The sequence below is a fragment of the Ochotona princeps genome, chromosome 13 (assembly GCF_030435755.1).
Source record: "Ochotona princeps isolate mOchPri1 chromosome 13, mOchPri1.hap1, whole genome shotgun sequence".
NCBI lineage: Eukaryota > Metazoa > Chordata > Mammalia > Lagomorpha > Ochotonidae > Ochotona > Ochotona princeps.
In genome coordinates, this window is record NC_080844.1 from 68,992,424 (window position 1) to 69,019,253 (window position 26,830).

The 26,830-nt window shown below is 58.3% G+C and overlaps 1 protein-coding gene across 1 annotated transcript in view; it reads right to left on the minus strand.

Annotated features, from left to right (window-relative positions):
• CFAP46 (cilia and flagella associated protein 46) overlaps positions 1 to 26,830 on the minus strand; it is a 51,383-nt gene that overhangs the window by 2,513 nt on the left and 22,040 nt on the right. The window contains exons 25-50 of the mRNA XM_058671664.1: positions 25,747 to 25,831; positions 24,614 to 24,752; positions 24,237 to 24,420; positions 23,775 to 23,952; positions 22,615 to 22,820; positions 20,719 to 20,838; positions 20,281 to 20,430; positions 17,074 to 17,222; positions 16,532 to 16,630; positions 13,474 to 13,618; positions 12,848 to 12,994; positions 11,015 to 11,236; positions 10,824 to 10,930; positions 9,409 to 9,585; positions 9,074 to 9,209; positions 5,032 to 5,220; positions 3,932 to 4,120; positions 3,552 to 3,686; positions 3,304 to 3,483; positions 2,942 to 3,112; positions 2,242 to 2,339; positions 1,879 to 1,955; positions 1,487 to 1,611; positions 1,273 to 1,394; positions 1,094 to 1,185; positions 818 to 979 (exon numbers count right to left, since the gene is read on the minus strand). Coding sequence (XP_058527647.1) covers positions 818 to 979; positions 1,094 to 1,185; positions 1,273 to 1,394; positions 1,487 to 1,611; positions 1,879 to 1,955; positions 2,242 to 2,339; positions 2,942 to 3,112; positions 3,304 to 3,483; positions 3,552 to 3,686; positions 3,932 to 4,120; positions 5,032 to 5,220; positions 9,074 to 9,209; positions 9,409 to 9,585; positions 10,824 to 10,930; positions 11,015 to 11,236; positions 12,848 to 12,994; positions 13,474 to 13,618; positions 16,532 to 16,630; positions 17,074 to 17,222; positions 20,281 to 20,430; positions 20,719 to 20,838; positions 22,615 to 22,820; positions 23,775 to 23,952; positions 24,237 to 24,420; positions 24,614 to 24,752; positions 25,747 to 25,831 — 3,784 coding nt within the window. The remainder of the gene's footprint in view (positions 1 to 817; positions 980 to 1,093; positions 1,186 to 1,272; positions 1,395 to 1,486; positions 1,612 to 1,878; positions 1,956 to 2,241; positions 2,340 to 2,941; positions 3,113 to 3,303; positions 3,484 to 3,551; positions 3,687 to 3,931; positions 4,121 to 5,031; positions 5,221 to 9,073; positions 9,210 to 9,408; positions 9,586 to 10,823; positions 10,931 to 11,014; positions 11,237 to 12,847; positions 12,995 to 13,473; positions 13,619 to 16,531; positions 16,631 to 17,073; positions 17,223 to 20,280; positions 20,431 to 20,718; positions 20,839 to 22,614; positions 22,821 to 23,774; positions 23,953 to 24,236; positions 24,421 to 24,613; positions 24,753 to 25,746; positions 25,832 to 26,830) is intronic.

The window sequence follows — 26,830 nt, forward strand, 5'->3', positions numbered from 1 at the left end:
CCTGAGGGCACGGCCCACAGGGCCGCAGACCTGCTGGTCATGCTCAGAGCACGCTGCCTTCAAAGCAGCCTCGGTGTCCTACCCCCACTGCTGTCACTGCTTCTGGTAGCTTCCCGATTCTACCTTCAGCAGATGTGAGGTCCCAGGGCCTGGACTGCCAGGGCCGGGCCTGGCACAGCCGCCACCTGTGCCCGTGGTTCTCGACTCCAAGGTTCTCCCTATGTCCTGAGTCCCTCCTCTGACTTGCCCTTTGGTCCCTTCCTGGTGGGTCCTTGGGGCCAGAGAAGCCTCTAGAAGGAACCCCTTGTGGACCAGCACCTTCCCTTGTCCTGAGAACTGGGCTGGGGGAAGGCAAAGGCTCCCTGCCCTTGGGGCACCTCGTGGTTGGTGGGCCTGTTCTCTGCCGGTCACAGGCCCTCAGTCAGGCCCCCAGCTTCCTCCTGCTTCTCACTGTCCTCTACTGAGTTAACTGTGAAGTGCCTGGGCACACTCACACCCAGCAGTGCCTGGGCACGCTCACGCCCTCGGGAACATGCTACAACATCCAACTCACTCCACTTAGAGCAACACCAGGGTTCTAGTGCTGGCTGTGCCAGTTCCCACCCAGGCCCTGCTCTGCACCTGGGAAAGCAGCAGACGCTGGCCCAAGTGCTCGGGCCCTGCACCCATGGGGACACTCAGAGGAAGCGCCTGGCCCAGCCACAGCCATTGTGACTATCTGGGGTGACCCAGAGGATGAAACATTCCCTCTTCCTGTCTCTCTCACCCTCTCTCTAACTTCCAGATGCAGGGACGCTGCACGGAGGGCTGCTCTTACCTGCCTCGTCCAGGCGGAGGCGGTTGCTCAGCATGTGCAGTGAGAGGTCCCGTGACACCGAGGTCACGCCTGCATCCCGCAGGGCCGGCAGACCCTCCAGGGGCAGCTCCAGCAGCGGCCTGTCCACCAGCAGGACCAGGTGCTCCACGGCCTCGGGCTGAGCTGGGGCCAGAGGGGGCACTGCACCCACTGCGCCCAGAGCCCCCCGCGGGCACCTGCCCAGAGTCAGCCCACGCTATGAGACCACAAGGGGCTGTTCCCTGCTTGGTGTCCTACCCGGCCACTCACTCTGCAGCGTCGACATCTTCCTGTCCCTGTCCTTGCCTTTCAGCCTCCCTGAGTCCGGCACCACCACAGGTGGCTGGAGCCTGGAAGGAGCCAGCCTGGTGAGCAGCACCCAGCACACAGACCCCGGTCCGCTGCCCCAGCCCACTGCTGCTCCTACAGCCCCGCACCTGAGCTCAAGGCTGCTGAGCAGGGGCAGCAGCGGCCTCAGGTACTCCTCCATGGGCCTCAGCACTGCGTCTAGCCGCGCCGCAGCGCACCGGCCGTCTTCAGTGTGCACAGGGTCCAGCTCCTACGGCCGACAGGATCGGGCAGTCCTGGGCCCGCAGGCAGGGGCTGAGCCCAGGCCCGCAGAGCCCTCCGCCAGTCCCTTGCTGGGCTCACCAGGTGGGCTCTCAGGGCCGAGTCTACACTGAGCGCCTGGCTCTGCTCGCGGAAGTGCCGGGCTCTGGCCAGGAGCTCGGAGAGAGCAGTGGGGCTCACTGCCACCCGCAACACCTTGCAGTGGCCTGAGGGGTGCAGGGCTGAGCACAGCTGGGGGTGTGTGATAGGGGGCGTGGCTGTGGGGGGGACAGGGCTGAGCGTGGCTGGGGGTGGCTGAGGGGCACAGCTTTGGGGGTGCACCAGCAAGGGCCGGAGCACTACCTAGGAGTGAGCTGTGCTGCGTTGGGGAGGTGGGGATGCCTCCCCCACGTGGACCCCACCCCAGAGGCGGAGAGTAGCTGTGCCTCCCCCCCAGAGGACAGCCCACATGCCACAAGGTCTCAGCCGCTCACCGCCCACTTGTGCTGCTTTCCCCTTGGCAGCGGGAAGAGCCTTGGGCCTCTCGTAGACAGCCCCGTAAAGACGCGACCTGTGGGCGAGGGCGGCCAGGCTGCGCCAGTGCCAGGGCAGCCAGGCTGCACTGCCTGGTGGAGGGAAGGCTCTGTGGTTGCTGACGGGGACCTGCTGCTGACAGGGCAGCGTCCAGCCTCTGCTCCTCGGGTCCTGGCCGCCTTCCGGGAGGCAGGTGCCAGGAGGTCCCAGTGGGACTGGCCCAGCCCCCTCAACAGGAGCAAGGACAACCCCGGGTGTGTGGCGGGTGGGTGAGGGTGCTCCAGGCTGCCCTTGGCTGCCTCTGGCTGCCTGCCGCCTCTCACCTGTCCCGGGAGTGATGCAGGAACAGCAGCCGGAAGGTGGATGGGATCTCGCTCAAGAGGCCAAAATGCTGTTCAGTGACACAGAGGTTCTGCCAAGCCTATGGGGGGTGGTAGGGTCGCCACAAGGGGCATCCAGGGCACTGCACAAAACCGCAGCGCCAACCTGGCCATCTGCACGGTGTCTGAGTCTCCACAGCACACGCTCTGACCCACATACACTGCACAATCCCGGCTCACATGCACACACACACCCTGACCCGGACACAGGGCTGGGGCACGGAGAGTTACTGGGCCCGTTTGTGTGCCTTTCGTTACCAACAAGGACTTGTGTGGCCGCCATGGAGAGGGGAAGGAGAGGCAAGGATGTTTGCCAGGGCCCTGCAAGGCACAGTCCCCCAACCCCCCAGGAGCAGCCCCACCGAAGTGGATGAAGGGATCCCAGGTCAGATCCCCCAGGGAGGCCCTGGGGGGTGAGGAGGTTTGGCTGCAGCTGCATTCTGCCCACTGCGGCTCAGCCTTGGGCCACGTGGGGGTGCTGCTCCCCAGTGTGACAGTGCACCTGCCGCCACAGGAATCCCCACACAGAGGGAAGAGACAGAAGCCACTGCCCGCAGCAACCTCATGGCTTTGCTGGCCATCCGCCTGGGGAGCCCCAGCAGCAGGACAGGGCAAGGCTGGAGTCCACAGAGCCCCCGTGTACCTTGGCGACAGCTGCCAGCCTCTGCTCCACACTGGCCAGCAGGCTGGCAGAGGCCCCGTCAGCCTGTCTCAGCTGCTGGTGCAGTCGAAGCAGGGCTGCCAGCTGGGAGCTGCTGGTGCTGGCCACAGCTGTCAGCAGGATGTCCCGCATGGTCTCTGAGGCGGAGCAGCTCTGGAAGCGACCCCAGGAAGGAACAGTGGCCGGACCCGCCCCTGGCCGCCCAGCTGCCTGCCCAGCTTCCCCTCACTGAGTCTAATGCGGCCAGCAGGCTGATGTGGGATGAGACCAGCAGGGACCGGGCCTCAGGCCCCAGGGCTGGGGCAAGATGACTGGTGGAGCCATGTCTGCCAGGTGGGTCATACCTGAGACAGCGCCAGAAACTGGCAGGCGGCCACGGGGTCCAGTGTGCCGACACACTCCACCATCTCCAGGCCGGCTGCGGCTGCCACACCCAGGAGGCCACTGCCCAGGGCAGCCTGTAGGCACTGCAGCAGCAGCTCAGACGCTTGGGCCCGGAGCCGCTGGGCCAGCACCAGTCTCCGCTGTGGGCAGTGGGCTGTGGTCAGGCCAGGGCTGGCTGGGGCCCTAGGGCTGTGCAGGAGAGTCTTACCTTCAGTGTCTCGCCTCTCTGGCCGAGCTCCTCAGCACCGGTTCGGAAAGCCGGCAGGTCCCTGTTTGAGTCTCCAGTCACTTCGCCCATCACTTCTGGCACCAGAGAGCGTGGGCTGCTCAGTTTAGCACTGACCTGTGTAGTATACACAGAGTCCGGGGGCCATGGGTGGGTCCCACATGGGCAGCATGTGGCATCCGAGGAGTCCCTGCATGGTCTGCTCCCAGCCCCATGTCCACAGCCTTGGTGATACTTGCAGCTGTGGCCCCAGCAAGCCCCTGTGGGTCCACTGCCTTTGGGGTCCCCCTCTTGTTTCATGCCTTACGCTGGGGGCTGGGCAGGGCCTGTTAACGGGAGAATCTGCAAAACAGAACACCCACCTGCAAGGCCTCCTCCCAGTAGCAGGCGGGATGCATGGGGTCTGCCTGCACAGCCAGCAGGTGCAGGGCCCTCCCGGCCAGGCCCAAGAGCTGTGAGCGGATGTCCCCGCAGCCCACGCACAGTGGCAGTGCACTCTCTAGTTGTACCAGTGATGTGTGTGCCAGGGTCCGCTTCAGCAGGATCCATTGCTGTCAGGACACAGGTTATGATCACACCCACAGTGATAACATCCATTCCCTACCAAAATTGCGAGGGAGCAGGGGCCTCTGCCCTGGACACATGCCTGCTCCACAGCCCCACATGTGGGACTGTGGTGTGGACAGGCCATGGGCAGTGCCCGCTCCTAAGCCCCACTGTGGGACTACGGTGTGGACAGGCCACGCGCAGTGCCTGCTCCACGGCCCCACTGTGGGACTATGGTGTGGACAGGACATGGGCAGTGCCTGCTCCTAGGCCCCACTGTGGGACTATGGTGTGGACAGGCCATGGGCAGTGCCCGCTCCTAAGCCCCACATGTGGGACTGTGGTGTGGACAGGCCATGGGCAGTGCCCGCTCCTAAGCCCCACATGTGGGACTGTGGTGTGGACAGGCCATGGGCAGTGCCCGCTCCTAAGCTCCACTGTAGGACTACGGTGTGGACAGGCCACGCGCAGTGCCTGCTCCACGGCCCCACTGTGGGACTATGGTGTGGACAGGACATGGGCAGTGCCTGCTCCTAGGCCCCACTGTGGGACTATGGTGTGGACAGGACATGGGCAGTGCCCACTCCATGACCCCACGTGTGGGACTGTAGTGAGGACAGGCCATGGGCAGTGCCCACTCTGTGAGCTTGCACCTGGAGCCCACTGACAAACCGGCTCAGTGTGGGGACATCTCTGCTCATTTATGCTAACTTCACTCACACTTAGTGAACCCTAAGAAGGTGTAACATGGATGGTTGTTTGCTTCTAAACAAATCACACGCTGAACCTGTCCTTCCCAACACAATTCACCTTTCCTGAGGGAGCTCTTTGGTGTGGCTGGACAGGTTACCACAGGGTCCCCAGAGAGACTGATGGCCACGAAGGCCCCAGGGCTGGCCGGGCTGGGCCGCCTTACCAGGTCGATGCAGGTGTAGTCACCGTTACAGTGCAGGTAGTCAGCCAGGAGCTTGTCCAGCGAGCCCTGCTCCAGCTGCCTTTCCAGTGCCTTCTCCCAGGTGAGCTGCAGCATGTCCAGTGACACCTCCACCAGGCGGAGCTTGAGGCTTGCCAGCCTCCTCATCAGCGGTGTGTTGACATTCTGCAACTGACAGGCACAGGCTCGACCTGGCATACCCACCCACTATCACAGCCTCCCCGTCCCAAGGTCCAACTCAGTCCATCACCCACACCAGCCTACACACTAGTGATTACAGTTCTGTCCCCAGCCCCATCTCATACACAAACCAGTGGGTGCTGCCGCCCAGCACAAACCTGCCCACCACACACTCAGCCATCATACACACCAGCAGGAGTAAGACCAATAACCCCCACCAGGCCTGGCTAGTCTGAGTTCTTATGCATGCCGGTATGTCCAGCAAACTGGTCCAGTCCACCCTGCATCCCATTTGGCTCTCACACACATCAATGGGTGGTAGAACCTAGTTTAGTCTGACCGACCCCACTACCCAACCTATACTCATGTTGGCAGGTGCCACTGCCCATCCAGCCAGGCCCGCCCTCAATACTGGCTCTCATGCTCACTGATGGGAACTGCAGCATATCAGAGAGGTGCCCAAAATGTCCTTACTAAGCCCACTCCCAACCCCAGATTCTTGGATGTGACTGAAGGTGCTGCAGCCTGGACCAGCCTGGACTGTTCCCAACCCAGTTCCCGTGAGTGCTGGAGAGTTCCATGGTCATGCCTAGCTCAGCCTGTCACCACCTCAGCTCGTGAGCAAATCAGCTGGTATGACAGCCCCACAGGGGTGAGCCCACAGTCCCTCAGAGAATATGCTCCCAGACCCAGTTTCTCACATGCTGGTAGTGTCATAGCCCGGCCTAATGTGGTCCAAACCCTGACCAGACATTCACTGCTGGGCACTGTGGTCAAGCCCTGCCAGGCAGGCAGCCCAGCCACAGCTTTTGTGTGTGCCTAAAGGTGGTGGTTGATACCAACAAGCCCAGCTCAGGTCTCCCACCTGGGCGGGTATATTGGTTTGACCCCCAAAAGTCCTCCAGTTCCCTCCTCTAAACCACCTGATCTCTGCCCTTCATATACCTGCAGGAACAGTGCCTGTTGGTGGAAGTCCCCAGAAGTCACTCCTCATCTGTCACATTCTCTCTTAGCTGTCCTCCCTCCCACACATCCCCAGATCTGCTTCTCTGAGCAATCCACAGCCCCCTGCCTGTGAGTGTACAAATACCCAAGCTGATCTTCTGGCCATATGCTGCACCAGCCTGGGTCCCTGCCTGCCTACCCAGGGCCAATGCACATTCGTGTGCGGGTCCCCAGCCCCTGTCTGCTAGCATGTTGGCATCTGCCCCTATATCTTAAAAAACTAGGCAACTATGCTGGCACATGGGTATAGTTAACACAAATCTGGCATTTACAAGGCCCAGGATGCCTGCCAGTTATTAGCCATTTCTCTCCCAACAGTGTAACACTTGCCGAGGTATAAGGCAACCTAGGCAGTTGCCTAGAGCTAGGCTGACCAGACTCTTTCTTGCAATCTTTCAGCAGTTACATAGAGAGAGACAAAGAAGAGAAGGAAAGTGAGAGAAAGAGGGTGTGGGGGAGAGAGAGAGAGAGAAGGGGGAGAGGAGACAGAGGGAGAGAGGGAGGGAGTGAGGGGGTGAAGGGGAGAGAGAGAGATGTGATCCGATGGTTCTCCTGCAAGTGGCCACAACAACTGGGACCAGGCCAGGATGAAACCAGAGCTTGGTGAGGGTCTCCTGAGGGGGGGCAGGTGCCTGAGGACTTGGGCCGTCCTCCACTACTTCCCCAGACCACCAGCAGGGAGCTGATGGGAAGCGGGACCAGGACTTAAACTGGTGCCACAGAAGACAGTCTAACCCCATGACTGCAGCATCACCCCAGTCGTGTCCCAAAGTCCACTCGGTCATTTCCTTCTGTGGGTCATGCTTTGGGTGCTGGCTCCAGGAGACCTGGGCCACAGGCCATGGCTCTGCTGCCCTCATGCTCAGGCCCTTCATCCACTGCAGCTGGGTTTCACTCAGAGCCCTGACTGGAAGCCCAAGGCTGATTCTGAGCATGGACGTCCACCTGTTCCACAGACACTCCGGGACTCCGTGGGACCTGGCTGGAGGTCAGCATCCCCTGCCAGGGTCAGCTCTCTGATTGTCCGACTAGAGGCTCAGTAATGTCCACACCCAGGACGGCTGGCTCTCCAGCTCCCCCGGGGTTGCAGGTCGGGCCGCCCATGTGGTCCCGTCATGGTGGGTCTGTCCCCGGCTGTCCCGGAGGGCTGTGCGGGCCCCAGGGAGCCTTTGCACCTTCCTCTCCCTCCCTGGCCCTGGTCCAAGCACTCAGGCTTCCGTCAACACATTTTTCCTCCACACAACACAATTTCCAGGAGCACAGTGTCAGCTGAGCGTGTGACTGTTGGCTCGAACCTTAACATGGCCTCCAGGAGGGGCCCTACCACAGAGACCACGCACCCTGCACTGCCCCCGACGGGTTCACACAGCAGAGCACCGGTGAGTTCCACCTTGAAGCATGAGCCTTCTGTCCCATTTCTCCACTCCTTGTGGTGACTGTGCCATCTTCCCTCCTTCCTTAACTGGTCCAGTGGCTCTTTCTCTTCTGCCACGTCTGTGGTCACTCCAGACTCCCATGTGCTGTCACCTCATGCACAGGCCACAGGATCTGGCCACGACCTTCAACTTGCCAACCCTCACTCTGGCTCCTGAGCCCAGTGTGCCTCACCCTCTCCATGGGGCCTATGCTCAAGTTCTCTGAGCTTCTCATGTTTATTTTGGTCAAATTTGTGTTTTTTTTCAATTTTTTTTTATTTTGGTCAAATTTGGAGCTATCCCAGTCCCTGATGTTACAAAGGCTTCCTACTGCCTGGCTGTGGAAGGGGGGTTGGGACTTCCTAGGTCCCCAGGCAGTGGCCCTCACTGAGGGCTCTGCCCATTGGGCTCCCCTGTCCCCCTGCTGTCCCCCAGCTGTGACTCCCTAGGTCCCCAGGCAGCAGCCCTGACTGAGGGCTCTGCCCACTGAGCTCTCCCAGCCCCCACTCCTGCTGCACAGCCCTTTTGAGGGAGTGGCCCGACTGACAGACAGCTCTGGTCCCTGTGGGGTCCCATCCTGAGGTCTCCGAGGCATGTTCTGGGCATAGCTCTCCTGCTGGGCCTGCCCTGAGCCTCCCCTGCAGTAGTGCCTGCTGATGGTCACTGTCCAGTAGGAACAAGCTCCCTATCCAGAGCAGTGTCCAACTCCAGGCGACCAACAGAGAGAGCAGGTGAGCAAAGCCGTTCCATGGCCACAACAGGACTGGAAACAAAACATGGTCCTGTGACATATGATGGGGCAGATGTGAGCACTGTGAGGTGTGAGCACTGTGAGGTGTGAGCACTGTGTGGTGTGAGCACTATAAGGTGGGAGCACTGTGAGGGGAGCACTGTGAGGGGAGCACTGTGAGGTGTGAGCACTATAAGGTGGGAGCACTGTAAGGGGAGCACTGTGAGGTGTGAGCACTGTGACGTGTCAGCACTGTGTGGTGTGAGCACTGTGAGGTGTGAGCACTATGAGGTGGGAGCACTGTGAGGGGAGCACTGTTAGGTGAGCAGTGTGAAGTGTCAGCACTGTGTGGTGGGAGCACTGTGTGGTGGGAGCACTGTGAGGTGTGAGCACTGTGAGGTGGGAGCACTGTGAGGGGAGCACTGCGAGGTGAGCAGTGTGAAGTGTCAGCACTGTGTGGTGGGAGCACTGTGAGGTGTGAGCACTGTGAGGTGTGAACACTGTGAGGTAAGCAGCATGAGGTGTGAGTGCTGTGAGGTGAGCCTGTGAGGTGTGAACACTGTGAGGTGTGAACATGTGAGATGTGAGCACTGTGAGGGGAGCCTGTGAGGGGAGCACTAAGGAGAGCAGTGTGAGGTGTGAGCAGTGTGAGGGGAGCACAGCTCTGTACATAGGCTCAGGGCTGCACACTTACCTCCTGCAGCGCCAGTAGACCCTGGACAGTGTAGAACATTTCCTCCTCCTCAGCCACGGCCCTCTGCACCAGGTAGAAGGCAGCCAGGTGGTACTCTGTCTTCCGCTGCTCGTCCTCCTCCCTCTCAGCACACAGCCTTGGGGCAGAGCACAGGTCACCGACGTCACTGCCCCGCATGGCTCACGAGGCCCAGGGGACTGTGAACACCTGGAGTCTAATTGGACATGACGGATGTGGTGACTCTCACAGGGGTTTCTAGAGAAGGTGCCAGGATGGAGTAGGACACCTCAGCCCTGTGCACATGGCCCCCTGAGTAGCCCTGCAGTGTGTCACACCTCTTCACGCGTGCTCGCTCCAGCCTGATCTCCACTCCCTTCTCCTTGTAGCCGCAGCTGAGGAAGCGCTCCTCCAGGTCCTGCAGGCGGTGCTCCATCTCGTCCAGCAGGACCAGGACCCCGGGAGGCTCCCTGTCCACCGCTTCCTGCACATCCTGGATCTGAAGGCTTACACACCTGCCAGAGAGCCGGCACTCGGGCTGCTAGGGATGCCGGGCGGAGGCAGCAGACACCCCACACCCCAGCCCTACCCTGGGACCTCATGCAGTGAAGGCAGTGACTAAAGCCACACCCTGGCCCAGCCGGACTGCCACAGACAGGTCTACAAGTGCTCTCCTGAGAACCCACTGGGGAGGAGCAGCCGTGTAGGGTACGGGGAGCCGACATGCATTCACCATCCTAAATTCCTTTCACCAAGGTTAAACTAAATTAATTATAATCCCAATTATTTTAACTTTGAAACATAATTTGAGATTTTTCTATTTGTTTCTATTTAGCAGTAAATAACAAAAAGAAAACAAACAAAAAACATTTAAAACATGATGTTTGACATTTAGTAAAAATATAACATCTAAGAAAAAGTTTGAGAAAATGAACAAATGGGAAGAGACAAAATCCAAAATCACCATGGGTGTTTCCAGGCCATGGACAGAGAAGCCCGGGCCATGGACAGGGGAGTCTGGGCCATGGACAGGGGAGCCAAGCTGTGGACAGAGCCGCCTGGGCCATGGACAGAGGAGCCCGGGCCATGGACAGGGGAGCCAAGCTGTGGCCAGAACTTCCTGGGTCATGGACAGAGCCACCCAGGCTGTGGATAGGGGAGCTGAGCTGTGGACAGAGCTTCCTGGGCCATGGACAGAGCCACAAGCTCATGGACAGAGGAGCTTGGGCTGTGGACAGAGGAGCCCGGACCTTGGCGATGTGACTGCTGTCACCAGAGCATGGAAGGCACCTCTAGTGGACCCTCGTGGGAAGAGCCTCAAACATAATCTGAGCTCTTCCCACGGCCAAAGTCACCTTCCCAAGCAACAAGACCGATCCACGGATGGAAGTTCTCTCAGAAGCAGTCTGAAGGGAGCACAGGAAGCATCTGGAATCTTCTATATGTAAAGTGGGTACAGCCTGATCATGTGGCTCTGAGCTGACAGGGCAGATGCGTGGCCAGCCCGTGGCTCCCTGAGCTGCACGGGTGGGTGTGTGGCCAGCCCGTGGCTCCCTGAGCTGCACGGGTGGGTGTGTGGCCAGCCCGTGGCTCCCTGAGCTGCACGGGTGGGTATGTGGCCAGCCCATGGCTCCTTGAGCTGCATGGGTAGGTGCATGGCCAGCCCATGGCTCTCTTAACTGCCACAGGGGAGGATGCGACCTAGCACCCTCAGTGGCAGGAGCACACTGTGACGTCTCCAGTGCCAAGCTACCTGGCTTCCAGGTCAGTGGTCATGAACTCCAGGAGAGGCATCCGGTTGGGTCTCTCTGTCTTGAGCGTGTTGATGGTGTCAATGAGGTTTTCAAACAGGTGGCAAACCTGAGGGTGGCACAATAGGGACATCACCATAGCACACAATGGCCAAAAGATGCAGTCCCACAGCCCCTGCAGAGCAGTGCCCACCGTGCCCGACGGGTTTCTCATGTGGGGTTTTCTTCTGCCATCCGCCGAAGACAGGACAGTGTCTGCCAAGGCCAAGGTGGACTGGTACCAGAACTCCTCATCACCGCCTAGCTGTTGAGCCCTCTCAAGCATCTTGCTGGCTTGCCCATGGTTCTGCTCCATGCTGGCTAACCGTGCCAGGAGGAACAGGCATTTGGCTTCTGCACAAGAGTCGCCAAGCTCCTAGAAGATGCAGAGAAGTGGATGTGCATGCAGTGGGTAGAGTGGACAGTGCACACACAGGACAGGGTGGACAGTGCACACACAGGACAGGGTGGACAGTGCACACACATGAGGACAGGGTGGACAGTGCACACACGGGGACAGGGTGGACAGTGCACACACATGAGGACAGGGTGGACAGTGCACACACGGGGACAGGGTGGACAGTGCACACACATGAGGACAGGGTGGACAGTGCACACACGGGGACAGTGTGGACAGTGCACACACAGGACAGGGTGGACAGTGCACACACAGGACAGGGTGGAGAGTGCACACACATGAGGACAGGGTGGACAGTGCACACACGGGGACAGGGTGGACAGTGCACACACGGGGACAGGGTGGACAGTGCACACACAGGACAGGGTGGACAGTGCACACACAGGACAGGGTGGACAGTGCACACACAGGACAGGGTGGACAGTGCACACACATGAGGACAGGGTGGACAGTGCACACATAGGGACAGGGTGGACAGTGCACACACAGGACAGGGTGGACAGTGCACACACGGGCACAGGGTGGACAGTGCACACACATGAGGACAGGGTGGACAGTGCACACATAGGGACAGGGTGGACAGTGCACACACATGGGACAGGGTGGACAGTGCACACAGGGACATGGTGGACAGTGCACACACGGGGACAGGATGGACAGTGCATACATGGGGACAGCGTGGACAGTGCACACACATGAGGACAGGGTGGACAGTGCACACATGAGGACAGGATGGACAGTGCACACACGGGGACAGGGTGGACAGTGCACACACGGGACAGGATGGACAACGCACACGGGGACATGGTGGACACTGCACACACAGGGACAGCAGGTACAGTGCACATAGAGGACAGGGAACAATGAACACACGGGAACAGGGAAGAACAGAAGGTGCATGGGGGTGAAGCAGGGACATAGGGCTATCAGGTGGCTTCAGTGGGGCTGGTGCCTGGACACAGCCAGCAGAGCCTTTCTGTACCGAGGAGTGCAGGTCAACCCCAGGGGACACAGCTGGCACCATGTCCAGCATGAACACTGGTGGTGGAGCCCAGCCACCTTCTGGCAACTTTGCATGTGAGGCCACCCTCAACAGACGTCTCCAGATGTGGTGTCTCAGTTCTCCTGGTATCGGAGTTGACACAGGTGGGTAGGCCAGGATGGCGGCACACACTTGCGCTCACAGCTGTCTAGGAGCTGGCAGAGAGCAGGCCTCCCATGCCTGGGGGGCCAAGCTAATCTCACACCCCTCCAAGGCCCCCAGTGGACACTGGGAGGGAGAAGGATAGCCTGACCAGTCACATGGACCATGGACCTGGCAGCCCCTGGCGAGTTTGCCATCTGGGCTAAACAGGCTCTGCCTTCTCACCCCACATGCAACGTCAGAGAAAGCGAGCGGTGCGGGGCCCGGGGAGCAGCGGGGCAGGACAGCAAGCAGGATGGCAGTGGGGACCCAGGCCACACAGAATGGGCTGCCAGGAGTCGAAGCACTTTCCAGAAGGCCCAGCTTCCCTGACAGAAGCCTCTCAGCTTGGGTTGCCAGGGACACCAGGGTCTGGGGCTCCGCACCTGCAGAGCCAGGTGAGCCTCGGACAGGAGCAGCCGTGCAGGCTGCAGCAGGGCCATCTCCAGCAGGACTTCAGCCTTCAGCATCCACAGCTGGGGGAAGCACAGCCCATCCAGGCCCCGCCTGTACTCGCCATGCACCTTCAGGATCTATAAGACATGCAGCCTCACAGCCCATCCCCACGGGGTTCCTAGGAACCCTGTTGCCTCCCAGCCTGTCCCCTAGAACCCTGATGCCTCACTGCCTGCCACTGTCCCTGTCCCCCTCCCTTTAGGCAGAGGCAACTCCTGGGCCAGTATGGACAGGTGATCCTCAGCTACCCGGGTCAGGTCTGTCAGGTGTTGCCCCACCCCGGTGTTCCTGGGTGGTGGGCATGGCAAGTGGAGGAGTTATTCCCCTCATAGGCACACGCAGAGGTAAGCCATGTGTGATGAGGGAGCTAGGACCTAGATGCCCATCTGGCTCCCTGCTCCAGGTCTCCACAGTACCCCAGCCTGACCCCTACCGGGGCTGCCAATCTGCCTCATACACAGCATGATCTTGGGGTTCATCTATGGGCCCCACCCTGTGTCTCCCAAAAAAAAGGCTGAGGGGAAGCAATCTACACCTCACAAACACCGTGGGTCACCTTGTCCTGGGCCACAAGCACCCTGACCTTGGTGCTAGGCGCTGTGGGGGTGGCGTGCGCTGTCTGCTCTTGCAGGGTGGGCATGTTCTCCTCCAGAACAGGCTCCTTGTTCTTCTCTTTCCTTAGCGCAATTTCTTTCCTGCAGCTAAAGCACGGAGCAGCATGGGGGTCAGGGAAGGTCACCAAGAGCCATGGAGCTTGACACACTTTCTGTCCGCCCTGTCCCCTGTGTGCACTGTCCATCCTGTCCCTGTGTGCACTGTCCACCCTGGCCCCTGTGCACTGTCCACCATGTCCCAGTGTGCACTGTCCACCATGTCCCCGTGCATGCACTGTCCACCCTGTCCCATGTGCACTGCCCATGCTGTTCCCGTGTGTGCACTGCTCATGCTGTCTCCGTGTGTACACTGTCCATCATGTCCCCAGTGTGCACTGTCCACCCTGTCCCCTGTGTGCACTGTCTGTCCATCCTGTCCCCATGTGTGCAATGTTCACCCTGTCCCATGTGTGTGCACTGTCCATGCTGTCCTCATGTGTGCACTGTCCACGCTGTCCCATGTGTGTGCACTGTCCACCCTGTCCCCATGTGTGCACTGCCCATGCTGTCCCCGTGTGTGCTCACCAGCTAACCCTAACCCTGGTGATGCCTGTGCTTAGCTGCTTGACCACTCTGGCAATAGTGTCCTGCTGGCACACTGCCCCCAGTGACCCCTCTCCTTGGTCCAGCATCACCCCCACCACCTCATCTGACCCCACCATACCTTCTGTCAGGGACCCCTGCAGCTGCCCCCATGTCCCTCACTAGCCCAGCCATGGGACATGGCCTCAGAGGAAACCCAGGACCAAAGGGAAACATGCACCACAGCCATGCCAACTCCACTTCCGAACTCATTCCTGGAGACCCCCTTGGTGCACAGTGCTCAGCTGGGAACTGGGAAAAGAAGCTTTGGTTCCTAAAACTGAGGGTGCTGCCACCTGCTACCACCTACAGCCAAAGACTGCTGCTGCGGGGGGAAGGGAAGCGGCACAGGCAACAGCTCTACATATCACGCTGAGGACACTAGCAGGGGGTGCCACCTCATGAGCCCCATGTGTGTGCTCATGACAGGTAAGGTGCCCCCTGAGACACCCTCCTCTCCCTGTCAAAGGGCCTGAGCCCCCACTGACAGTGATCCCGACTCCAGCTCCCTTTTGTAGGGCAACCAGGGAGGCAAGTATTTGGGGTACCAGCTCCAGGAGGGAGTGGAGTGCCAGGCTCCTTGCACAGCCTGAAGGAGTCCTGAGTGTGTGGTCTGGGGCATGGATGAACAGAGGGAAAGTATCTCTGCATCCACATGCATTGAAGCTTTCAATCACCAAAGACAATGAATGAAATCCCATAGAGCCAGAGTGAACTTCACCATCCTCTGGAATTCAGTCATTACATAATTGTCATGAACAACACATCACTTACTCAAAACCTAGAGACGCATGAAGAACTAAAGACAGTGCATCCTGCAGGAATGAGGAGGAGCAGGAGGACACAGTGCACGCTGTAGGAGTGAGCAGGAAGGACACAGTGCACCCTGCGGGAGTGAGCAGGAAGGACACAGTGCACGCTGTAGGAGGAGCAGGAAGGACACAGTGCACCCTGCGGGAGTGAGTAGGAAGGACACAGTGCACCCTGCAGGAGTGAGCAGGAAGGACACAGTGCACCCTGCGGGAGTGAGCAGGAAGGACACAGTGCACGCTGTAGGAGTGAGCAGGAAGGACACAGTGCACGCTGTAGGAGTGAGCAGGAAGGACACAGTGCACCCTGCGGGAGTGAGCAGGAAGGACACAGTGCACGCTGTAGGAGGAGCAGGAGGACACAGTGCACCCTGCAGGAGTGAGCAGGAAGGACACAGTGCACCCTGCAGGAGTGAGCAGGAAGGACACAGTGCACCCTGCGGGAGTGAGCAGGAAGGACACAGTGCACGCTGTAGGAGTGAGCAGGAAGGACACAGTGCACGCTGTAGGAGTGAGCAGGAAGGACACAGTGCACGCTGTAGGAGTGAGCAGGAAGGACACAGTGCACGCTGTAGGAGTGAGCAGGAAGGACACAGTGCACGCTGTAGGAGTGAGCAGGAAGGACACAGTGCACGCTGTAGGAGTGAGCAGGAAGGACACAGTGCACGCTGTAGGAGTGAGCAGGAAGGACACAGTGCACGCTGTAGGAGTGAGCAGGAAGGACACAGTGCACCCTGCGGGAGTGAGCAGGAAGGACACAGTGCACCCTGCGGGAGTGAGCAGGAAGGACACAGTGCACGCTGTAGGAGTGAGCAGGAAGGACACAGTGCACCCTGCGGGAGTGAGCAGGAAGGACACAGTGCACGCTGCGGGAGTGAGCAGGAAGGACACAGTGCACCCTGCGGGAGTGAGCAGGAAGGACACAGTGCACGCTGCGGGAGTGAGCAGGAAGGACACAGTTTTTGTGTGTGTACAGCACTCAGAGGTTCACAGCACACAGCAACACATGCACAGTGCTGAACATACATGTCACAACACAATCATGCAGTAACATGTGCGTGCAACACACATCACACAGAAACACACACATGCAACACACATCACACACACTGAAATGCCATCATTAGCAACATGTGTGCAGCACATGGCAGGGGTGCATTGTGACCCTGCAGCAGGTCCTGGAATATGCCTGTGAGCGCTGCCTGCAGCCTTTCTCTCCACAGCCCATTGTGCCCTGGAATGTGGGCTCTTCCCTGGGGCATCTTCTGTAACTGGACACCTGGGTTGTGGGTCTGTCTCTGGGGCCTACAGCCCAGCTAGCTGAACAGCTGGACACCTGGGGTGTAGGCCTGTCCCTGGGGCCTGCACCCCAGCTAGCTGAAAAGCTGGCACCCACCAGCTCTGGACCTTCCCAAGGCAGTATCCCACTGGCACTGGGCTAAGAGATCCCTTGCTGTCCAGCCTTGGTGACCAAGGAGGGGCCTGGACTTCTCAGTGGTTGGGACCATGAATTAGGGCCAGGATGCAATGTCTGTGGATCTAGACTGGCTGCTGTGTGCCCCCCACGAACCTGGCCTGCTCAGCATCACCAATGTACGCCTGGCCCACCATCTCCTCGTGGAAGGCGGCTGCATCCTTCAGCCTCAGGGCAGAACAGACATGGGCAAGCCTGCAAGGACAGAGAGCAGATACATGGCCATGGCGTTGGGGACAGGGCGGGTCAAGGCGTAGCCAAGACAGGGGAGACAGAATCAGGAAAGCTGGAGCTGAGCCGGATCACCCTTCAGGGAGAATCATCCATTCAGTTCCCCGGGGTTCTCTGTCAGTTACAACTTCCTGGGCGCTGTGGGTGGAGCACTGCCTGGCCCTTCCCAGCGCCAGGCAGGAGGAAGCTGGGATGCAGAAGGTGCCTGGTGAACCCCATCGCCTCTCCAGTCCTGTCGGGGAGGGTGCTGAGGACATGCTGCCTCCAGCTTGTCTTTAGGATCCAAGCAGACTTGGTCTCCTGTGACTGCTCCTCAACTCACCCTGCACGAGTGCTCACACACACGGACGACACCCCCACCCCACTGCCGTCCACCGGCTGCTGTCTGGGGAGTCAGGGGCACTGACCGCAGGTGGTAGAGGTCTGCGAGACTCTTGCTGTCCACCACAGCATTGGCAATGAGCACGGCCAGCTGCAGCACAGGGACGGCGAGCTGAGTCAGGTTCATCTCCCGAAGGGCCTTGACCAGGTGGTCCAGGAAATACAAACTGTACGTCTGCGTAGACACACGTGGCAGGTGCTATGTCAGCACTGTGGTCAGCACTGCATTCAGTCTGGACACACAGCAGGTGCCATGGTCAGCAGTGGTCACAGGGACACACAGCAGTGCTATGTCCGCACGGTGAGATCACTCCACGTTTAACACACATGACCAGTCCCATACCTCACACATTCGCAAAAAGCACTAACCACTTCTGTGCCCACTACACAGAGCAAGGAGCTAGAGCAGACGGCGGGGAATCACGGCAGCTGATGAACACTTCAGACTCGGCTTCTAAGAGTCAGAGAGAACAACACAGCAACAGCTGCTGGTTGGGTCTGCAGATGGGTGAAGATCCCAAGATATGAGCCCAGATGCCATGCCAAGAGGGCAGATGGGCACCCAAGTGCCCAGCAGATGCCAGAGTCAGGCCATCCAGGCCCCACCTCTACACCTGGGAGTTAAGGGCAACTGGGGCACTGCATCCAAGCTGGGCAGGACTTCTGGGTAGCATGCCAAACATGGGTTCTTTCTTAGAATACAAGAACACTAACAAAGCTGAAAACTGATGAAGCTGAGAGGGAGGGAAGGAGTGATGGGAAAGGAGGGAGGCAGAGAGAAAGAGAGAGGGAGGGAGAAAGGGAGGGAGAGAGGGAGGGAGGGAGGGAGGGAGGGAGAGAGAGGGAGGGAGAGAGGGAGGGAGAGAGGGAGGGAGAGAGGGAGGGAGGGAGAGAGGGAGAGAGGGAGGGAGAGAGGGAGGGAGGGAGAGAGGGAGGGAGAGGAAGAGAGGGAGGGAGAGAGGGAGGGAGAGAGGGAGGGAGAGAGGGAGGGAGGGAGAGAGAGGGAGGGAGAGAGGGAGGGAGAGAGGGAGGGAGAGAGGGAGGGAGGGAGAGAGGGAGGGAGAGAGGGAGGGAGGGAGAGAGAGGGAGGGAGAGAGGGAGGGAGAGAGGGAGGGAGGGAGAGAGGGAGGGAGAGAGGGAGGGAGAGAGGGAGGGAGAGAGGGAGGGAGAGAGGGAGGGAGAGAGGGAGGGAGGGAGGGAGGGAGGGAGAGAGGGAGGGAGGGAGAGAGAGGGAGGGAAGGAGGGAGAGAAGCAGAAGTGGTCCTTGCCTCCCTGCAGTTGTGAAGATGCTAGAACAAGTTTACCCGAGCACATCTGGGAATTCATGCTAAATGCAAATGCCCATGAGAGACGTCACAGAAGGGACGCTTCCTTGTGGCGATCACAGTCAGAACCCTCCCCAGAGGCAGCTATGCTCAGCCTCTACCTCGCTGGGCAAGCTGCCCTGGCCACCTGGTGAGAAGTGGGTTACACGCTGCCTGCAACACAGGCACCTTGCCTCAGATCCTGACACTGGCATCCCACATCACATCCCAGTTGTTCTGCTGCCCAAAGAGCACCTGCTAACATACCTGGGACTGTGGCACAGACAGTCCAAGCGCCTGGTCCCTGACACCTACGGGGAGCTGAGCGGAACTCCTGGCACCTGGCTCTGGCCCAAGCTGGCTCTTGTATCATTGTGGAAAGTGAAACAGGGATGGAATATCTCTCCCTCCCTCTCTCCCTCTCTCTCTCCCTCCCCTCTCTCTGGCTTACTACAGTGGAGCAGATCCTCATATCCCCCAATATGCCAGCAGGCAAGGTAGGAAGGGAAGTTCCGATGTGGTCACTGGCACTGCAGGCAAGGGCCCTTCAAGCCCAATGGCCAGGTTAGTGAGCACTGAGCCCCACGCTCACGAGAACGCAGGTGTCTGATGGCCACAGGGGCCTGGACAACAAGCAGGGGGAGTGACAGGAACAGTCTGATTATAAGTGTTTACTTACTCCCATCTCCATCTACACTGCTCCATCAATACATACCTGAATGGGTATAGACAAAAATGAATCCATGGGAAATATGGGTAGTAATATTATCAATAATCTTATTTGTATTCTTAATATTACTACACTTTTATCTGAGATTGATGATCTAGAAATAGCTACAATAATAGACCTTTTATGTAAACTATGCTGTGACTTAATAAGGGATATAGTATGTATGTTGGAACTCTTGAACAGAAGTGACTCCATCTCCCTAGACTACTGGTGAAATGGAGTCACCTCTCCTATCACTCCTGCCAAGAAGCTCTAATGCAAGTAAACAGGTTAAAAAAACAAGTTCTGGTAAAAACGATAAAAGAAGAAAAATATGTTTTGACAAATATGTAAAAAAAACATGTTTTGCAGAATTAAGAAAAAGCAAGAGTGTTACTGATGATAAGTTATAACCGATTAAAAATAAGTAAACATGTTTGTGAAAGTGAAAGTAGCCAATGGAAATACGTTGTAAACAAGTAATAGCCAACCAAAAACATTGTAAACAACTAATGGCTTGACCCCCGGAATTGTATATAAACCCATGCCTTGGTCCCAGTCACCTGAAGCCTGTAGGCTCCCACTAGACCGGAGCCAAACCTCTTGGGCTGTCATCCGAAGCCAGCAGGCTCGCACCAGGCCGGAGCCAAATAGCTTGGGCTTTCACAAAAGCAGCAGGCTCCCACCAGACCAGAGCCAACGCCCAGCAGGCTTCTGCGATAGATACGCCAAGGGGTGCTCTCTGTGGCTTCCCTCATCCTGTTTGGTGTGTGCTCGCCTGAATAAACGTCTGATTGCAAGCATTCATTCTCTCGGCTTGTGGCGTTTGTTTGAGTGATCGGGCTCGGTGTTCGCGACAGTGAGGGCACATATAGAACCCTGAGAGAAGACAGAGGGGCTGGCGACTCTGCCGGGCATGCCAACTGCATTCTGCCACCTTCACTGGCATGTGACTCTGCTTGGTGCAGCAGCAGGCACAGCCATCAGACCAGGCACAAGGTCCCAGGGAGTGCCCAAGGAAGACAAGGACAGTCCCTGGTATGCAGGGGACTGGGGAGCAGCCAGGGGTCACCACACCCAGGAGAGGCAAGCAGCCAGCTCCCATCACGGCTGCTCCCACCACCCTCGCCAGCCATCCGCTGACACCACCTCCTTCGGGTTGGGGCTCAGAACATGCAGGAGCCGTGGGTCAAGGGGACAAGGCCGGCCTGTCCACTCACTGGCTTCTGGATGGTATAGGAGTTGATGGTGAAGTCGCTCTTGTCCTGTCTGAACACCGCCAACAGCTCCTCTGGACATGAGTAAGAGGCCCACTCCTCAGTGCTGCTGGGCAGCTCTTCCAGCTGTCTGCTGGGAGCCGGGACTTGGGGCTGTCAAGGCGAGTGCAGCGTGTACATGAAAATACCTCCCCAGTGGCCCAGCCTCAGTCCACGTCAGCACCCGGGGGGGTAAAACATTGGCTCATATGCAACTGCATGGGGTTCTAGGCCCAGGACCGCATGGGTCAGCTCATGCTCAGCAGGTGTTAGCAGTGCCTGTGTGCTAGCGTCAAGCATCCCCTGTGCTGCAGGACCCACAACCTGTAGACCAGGCTGGCTGTGGGTGGGCATGGAGTGACTTGCTGGCTGAGTGGGAGGACACAGAGGACCCTCGGGTACCTGCTTCCCACTCCTGCCCTTCTCCTCCTCCTTCTCCTTCTTTGACGGCAGCACATGGGAGCTGGTCGCGGCCACAACCCGGGTCTCTGAGATGAGTTTTCCTGCCGTTGACAGGGAAACCTGGGGAAAAAAGAAACCCAAATTTGCCACATTAAAGGCACCTGGTTGTTGTGGGCTAAGGAGTTGATTAGCACTCATTAAGCTGAGCACCTACAGGAAATGGGCTTGCGGCTAAAAGCACCTGGTCTAATGGGACTCATTGGCATCCTATTGTTTGGTTAAAGGGCTTAGGGGGAAAGAGTATAAAAGGAGTAATAAACTTGATGGACAATAAGATGCTGGACTCTATGTTTGGTATATGCTTGCAATGAGGGAATCTCAACTGAACTTGAACTGTGGTTATGCAACAAGGTGGAGGAATCCACCAAGGGGGAAGGGCTTGGGGAGGGGTGGGGAGAATCCCAGTGCCTATGAAACTGTGTCACATAATACAATGTAATTAATGAATAAATTTAAAAAATGAAAAAAACAAGGAGTAATAAAAGGAGACTTCAGGGAGACTTCCACCATCACTGGTCTCCTGTCGGTGCTTCATCCTCAGATCCTCTCTGGGTCCATGTTACTGGCTCTGCTGGCCAGAGCACCTGGTCACAGCCCAGTGTGATAGCCTAGCGGCTAAATCCTTGTCTTGCACGCACTGGAATCCCATATGGGAACTGGTTCTAATCCTGGCAGCCCCACTTCCCATCTAGCTCCCTGCTTGTGGCCTGGGAAAGCAGTCAAGGACGGCCCAGAACCTTGGGATCCTGCATCCACATGGGAGACCCAGAAGAGGCTCTGGGTTCCTGGCTTCAGATTGGTGCAGCTCCGGCCATTGTGACCACTTGGGGTGTGAACCAGGGGATGGAAGATCTTCTTCTCTGTCTCTCCCCCTCTCTGTACATCTGACTTTCCAATAAAAATAAAAGAAACCTTTAAAAGCCTAAAGCAACATGTGCTGGTTCAAATCCCAGCTGTTACAAAAAGAAAGAAAAAAGGCACCTGGTCTCCACCCTGCCTGGGCTGCAGGTGCTCCCGAGCACTAACGCAATAGCAGTAAGAACCACAATCCCTGTGTGTATGTGCAGTGTGCTGTGTGTGCAGTGTCCCCTGTGTGCAGTGTCCTGTATATGTGCAGTGTCCTCTGTGTGTGTGAGGTGTCCTGTGGACCTAGAGGTTCAGGGAGGAGGAGGTATGGCCTGGTGGCTCCCAGGATTTCAGCATGAGTGCAGCCGTCCACAGAGGGATTTCATTAGTTTGGTTTTTAAAATTCTAAATTATTTATCTATTTTCTTATTTATGAGACAGAGAAAATACAAGTTCCTATGTTCCAGCTCACTCTCCACACACATGCATGGTCTGGAGGCCATGCCAGGACACAGGAGCTCCAGCCGTCGACTGCTGCCTCCCAAGGTGGGAGGTGAGCTGGAGCATCCTGCCCCTGGGGATGCAGTGCCGGTGTGAACACTTCGATGGGGACGAAATACGGGGCTGTGTCTCACCTGTGCCATCTTTGACAGTATTTGGAAAATTCTAATTTTTGTGAAATGACTGTGGGGGTGTTTCCACATGGGATCCAGCAACCCACAGCAGAGTGCTGGGCTCCAGTGCCCTGCTGAAGCACACCTGGGGTGGCAGCCGTGACAGCCCAAATGTGGGGTCCTGCCATCCACTGGGAGACCAGGGTGGAGTTCCTGACCCTGCCCAAGCAGGTGTTGGGACAATGAACTAGCAGATGGACAGTCTCTCTGGCTGGCTGCCTTCCCATCAGCAGACACTCAGCACCAACAGCAATTTCCCAAAGCAAACAATCAGAATGACCACACCCCGGCTGGGGAAGCAGAGGCGGGGGCTCACCTGCCAGACATGCCTCAGGAAGGTGTAGGCCATGAGGCAGGCATCCCTGTGGTCAGCAGAGCCGGGGGACACCATCAGCGCCAGCAGGATATGGGTGCGGGCCAGCGTCTCCAGCTGCCTCACATGCCGCAGCTTTTCCAAGGACGCCGTCTCCATGTCCTCGGCTGCTGGATTTTCCGGGGCCACCTGGGTGGATGAGGATGGCCCTGCCAATGGGCCCCATGTCATAGTTATGACTGTGACGCCCTGCCCGCTGTCTCTGGCCCACCAGCCACCCCCAGGCCCTCCCACCATGGCCCTGAGGAAAGGCCTCTTCCAGGTGGCCTGGCATGCAAAGGGGGTGCTTATGTCACATCTCAGTCCTGCTCAGTGCAGGACCCTGAGCTGGGGTCCTGGGAATGGTGTATACTCCCAACCCAGCCCAGGGCAACAGGAGACCGCATGCAGTCCAGTGTCTGGGCAACCACCCTGGGACTCATCCCAATCCCCCAGGGTTGGAACCACTCTCCCCATCAAGGCCCCTGGGGCTCACGCCCTGCCCCCTCTAGTCCTCAGGTCCGCTGGGCAGCCTCCACTGGGCCCAGCTCCCTCTTCCTGCACACAGCCCCCACCATGACATGAACCCCTCTTTGGAACCCCAGGGATCCCACCAGTCAACTAGACTTACAGCTCACAGATATGGGTCTACCCCAAGGGAACCCCTGCTCTGTACCCCCAGGAACCTAAGAGCAGTTGTGGCCTGTAGGCTTCTGGGACACTGGGCTGCCTCCAGGGCTGCCATGAACGGGCCCTGACAGGCAGCAGACCCTGAAGTCCTGTGCATAGAACCCTTGGCCACTGACCAGGAGACGCCTGGTTCCTGGAAGGACAGACAGAAGGGGTTGCCTTAGGACCAAGGGCCAAGATTTGAAGGTGGCAGCTGGGGCAACTCAGCTCACCTTCCAGCCCCAGCTCTGCTCACCATGCAGCCCGGCCCTGCTCACTGTCCAGCCCTGGCCCTGCTCACCATTCAGCCCGGCTCTGCTCACATTCCAGCCCAGCTTTGCTCACCGTCCAGCCAGGCCCTGCTCACTGTCCAGCCTGGTCCTGCTTACTGTCCAGCCCAGCTTTGCTCACTGTCCAGCCCGGCCCTGCTCACTGTCCAGCCTGGCCCTGCTCACCGTCCAGCCCCGGCTCTGGCTCTCGCGTGGGGACATCCCCAGTTGGCTTCATGGCCAGCAGGATGTCAATGGCCCAGCGCAGGTGGAGCACGGCATCCTCCACGGGGAAATGCCTGCTGTACAGCCACTCGCTGAACTCCACGATGTAGTCGACCTTCTGCCACTCACTCTCAGGCTTCTGGGATTGAGCAGGTAAGGGAGTGGGGTGATGGCGATGGCACTGAGCATGGATCCCAGCAAGCAGAGAAGGTGCTGGCTCATGCCACCCCTTGCCTCCTTCCACACAGGAGGACCTACCCTGGCCCAGCCGATGCCTGCCTGCCTGCCGCTCCATCCTGCACTGGGGCCCAATATCCATTACGCCAGCTCCGTGGCATCACCACAGTCGGCCACTGTGGTCACTTCCCAAGACCCCTGTTTGGCCCCACAGAGCACCCTTTCCTCCCTGGCCCACCCGGCCACCTGCAGCGCCTGGACAGCGTTCTGGTAGCAGGTGAGCTGGCCGTGCATGCTCTTCGAGTTCTGGGCCAAGCGGTGCCACATGTGTGCCAAGTAGTCTTCACTCTCGTCTTTGAATTTCTGCATCTCCATCATGAAGTTCTGGCCGAGCTTGGCCTTGACAATGACCATGTGCTTGAAAATCAGGCTGGAGGAGAGACAGGGCAGTCAGTGCCAGGCTCAGGCAGAGCCTTGGCCAGCTGGTAGCCCCTGAGCCCAGCCTGTGGGAAGGGAGATGGAGGCAGGGCCCGCCCGGGGCAGGGGCTGGCTGGCTGGGGCAGTGCAGGGAGCCTGTAGGCGTGCAGACAGGGAGCACTGGATGGGCACAGCTGGGTACTCACAGGCGGTGGGCTGTCCGTGGCAGCAGCTGCACAGCCTCGTCCAGCACCTTGAGGCCACCCTCCCAGTCATCCTGGTCCGCATGGCAGTGAAAGAGCAGGCCATAGAAAGCCACACGAAGCGAGAGGTCATCCTCAGCAGCTGGGATGAAGGGAGGAGCCAGGACTCAGAGGGGTCCCAGCACACAGCTGTCATCCAGATGCTGGCCCACCGGAACCCCCGCCACATCACAGTGCCTCTGGGAAGGGCAGTGTGAGGGTGGCTTGTTGCTCCCGGCTTGCTGTCTGGTGCATAAGCGGCAGTCCTGGTCTTCCACCAGCCTGTGCTGTGCGCCCTGTCAGCACCAAGGGCTTCCGGAGGCAGAGTCGTGTGCGGGCATGGGAGGCAGGCCTCGGGGCACAGTGGCTAGTGCCGTGGCAAGTCTGAGTGGCCGGCTCCAGGCAGGAGAGCCTTGCATGGCAGCATCGTCCCAAGCTGAGACTCACTCTCAGAGTCACATCACTGGGACAAGTCACAGCTCTGGGTGTCTGAACATGTCCTCCCCATTGAGCACATCGTCTCCGCTGCATATGGTGTGTTCCTGGTGTGTCCGGAGGATGTGTGTGGTCAAGCATGTGTGTGTGTGCTGAGTGTGTGTGTAATGTCTTACTATGGTCATGCATGTGTGTGTGTGTTGAGTGTGTGTAATGTCTTAGTGTGGTCATGTCTGTGTGTGTGTGTGCTGAGTGTGTGTAATGTCTTAGTGTGGTCATGTCTGTGTGTGTGCTGATTGTGTGTTTAGTTTCTTACTGTGTTCACGCATGTATGCATGTGTTATGTCCCTAGTATATATGTCTGCGTTTCTGTGCTTTTTAGCAGATTAGAAAAGTCCACCGATTCTCTTTAGCCAATCAGCAGCAGCCATCATGAGGCTGGAGAGTGATATGGAGCGGACACATGAGGCCTGGGCACAGGAATGTGGCTGTCCCCAGCATTCCCACATGCAAGCACATCACAGAACATGCAGTGAGCATCCTGTGGTGAGGACCACACCAGGGAGGCTTCACAGGAGATGCTGCCCTTGAAAGGCCCCAAAGTCCAGATGGGCCCTGTCCCCTGCTCTCCCTGCTCCCCTGGGTCTAAGTCTGCCACGCACCTGGGAGGAAGCTGCCCTCTGGGGTCCCCGCCACCTGGAAGTCCGCCGTTGGCCACTGGTGCAGGAGCAGCGATTTGCCCTTCTCCTGGATTAGGGAAACGCAGTCCCTGGTCACCATGGGGCACACCTACTGAGTTCCACCCCCACCAGGCCTCTCACCAGCAGGTCATGGTCCCCTCATCCTGGAGGGCATCCAATGTCAGGCTAGGACACACACAGCACACGTGCACACATCCACTACCACACACAATGCCACAGACATTACCACATAGTATACCAACTTCACATAGACAAAACCCACATTTATTACACAAAAACACATTCACCACCACAAATAAACACATCAGCACAAATACATACAAATATGCCATGCAGGTACACACAGCACAAAGACATTATTATACAACATGTAACACCACACACACACCAAAATTTACACATTAAGACATATACACACATACAAGCATATATGCATCACCATGCACTCGCCACACACGCAAATTCATGCCTACGTAACACACACCAGTGCAAACACTGTGGCCCACACAGCCCATGGCCCTCAGTCTTGTCAGTGACAGCAAACTGAAGCTGAGTGTTGGCTCTAAACCAGCAGGGAACAGGAGCACATGGGAGAACACATCCTCGCATACGGCCTCACGCACGGCCTCAGATGCCCAGACTGACAGGGAACATGGACCTCAAATGCGTAGTCTAACTGCACATCTTGGGAAATAAGGAAAAGAACAAGCCAACACCAGAGCAGCAGGAGAGGACAGCACAGAGAAACAAAAGAAACTTTGCAGCCTGCAAGCTGTTTCTACAAAAACATTGACAAAGCTGACAAGCCTTTAACTAGGCTAACCCACAACAAAGGAAACCTCAAAGTCCTGAAGCCCAGCAGCAGGACAGGGCCCTGCAGGTACCTGGACAGCAGGATCGGGTCCTGCAGGTACCCGGGCAGCAGCGTGGGGCAGCAGGACAGGGCCCTGCAGGTACCGCGCAGCAGGATGGGGCCCTGCGGGTACCCGGGCAGCAGCGTGGGGCAGCAGGACAGGGCCCTGCAGGTACCGCGCAGCAGGACGGG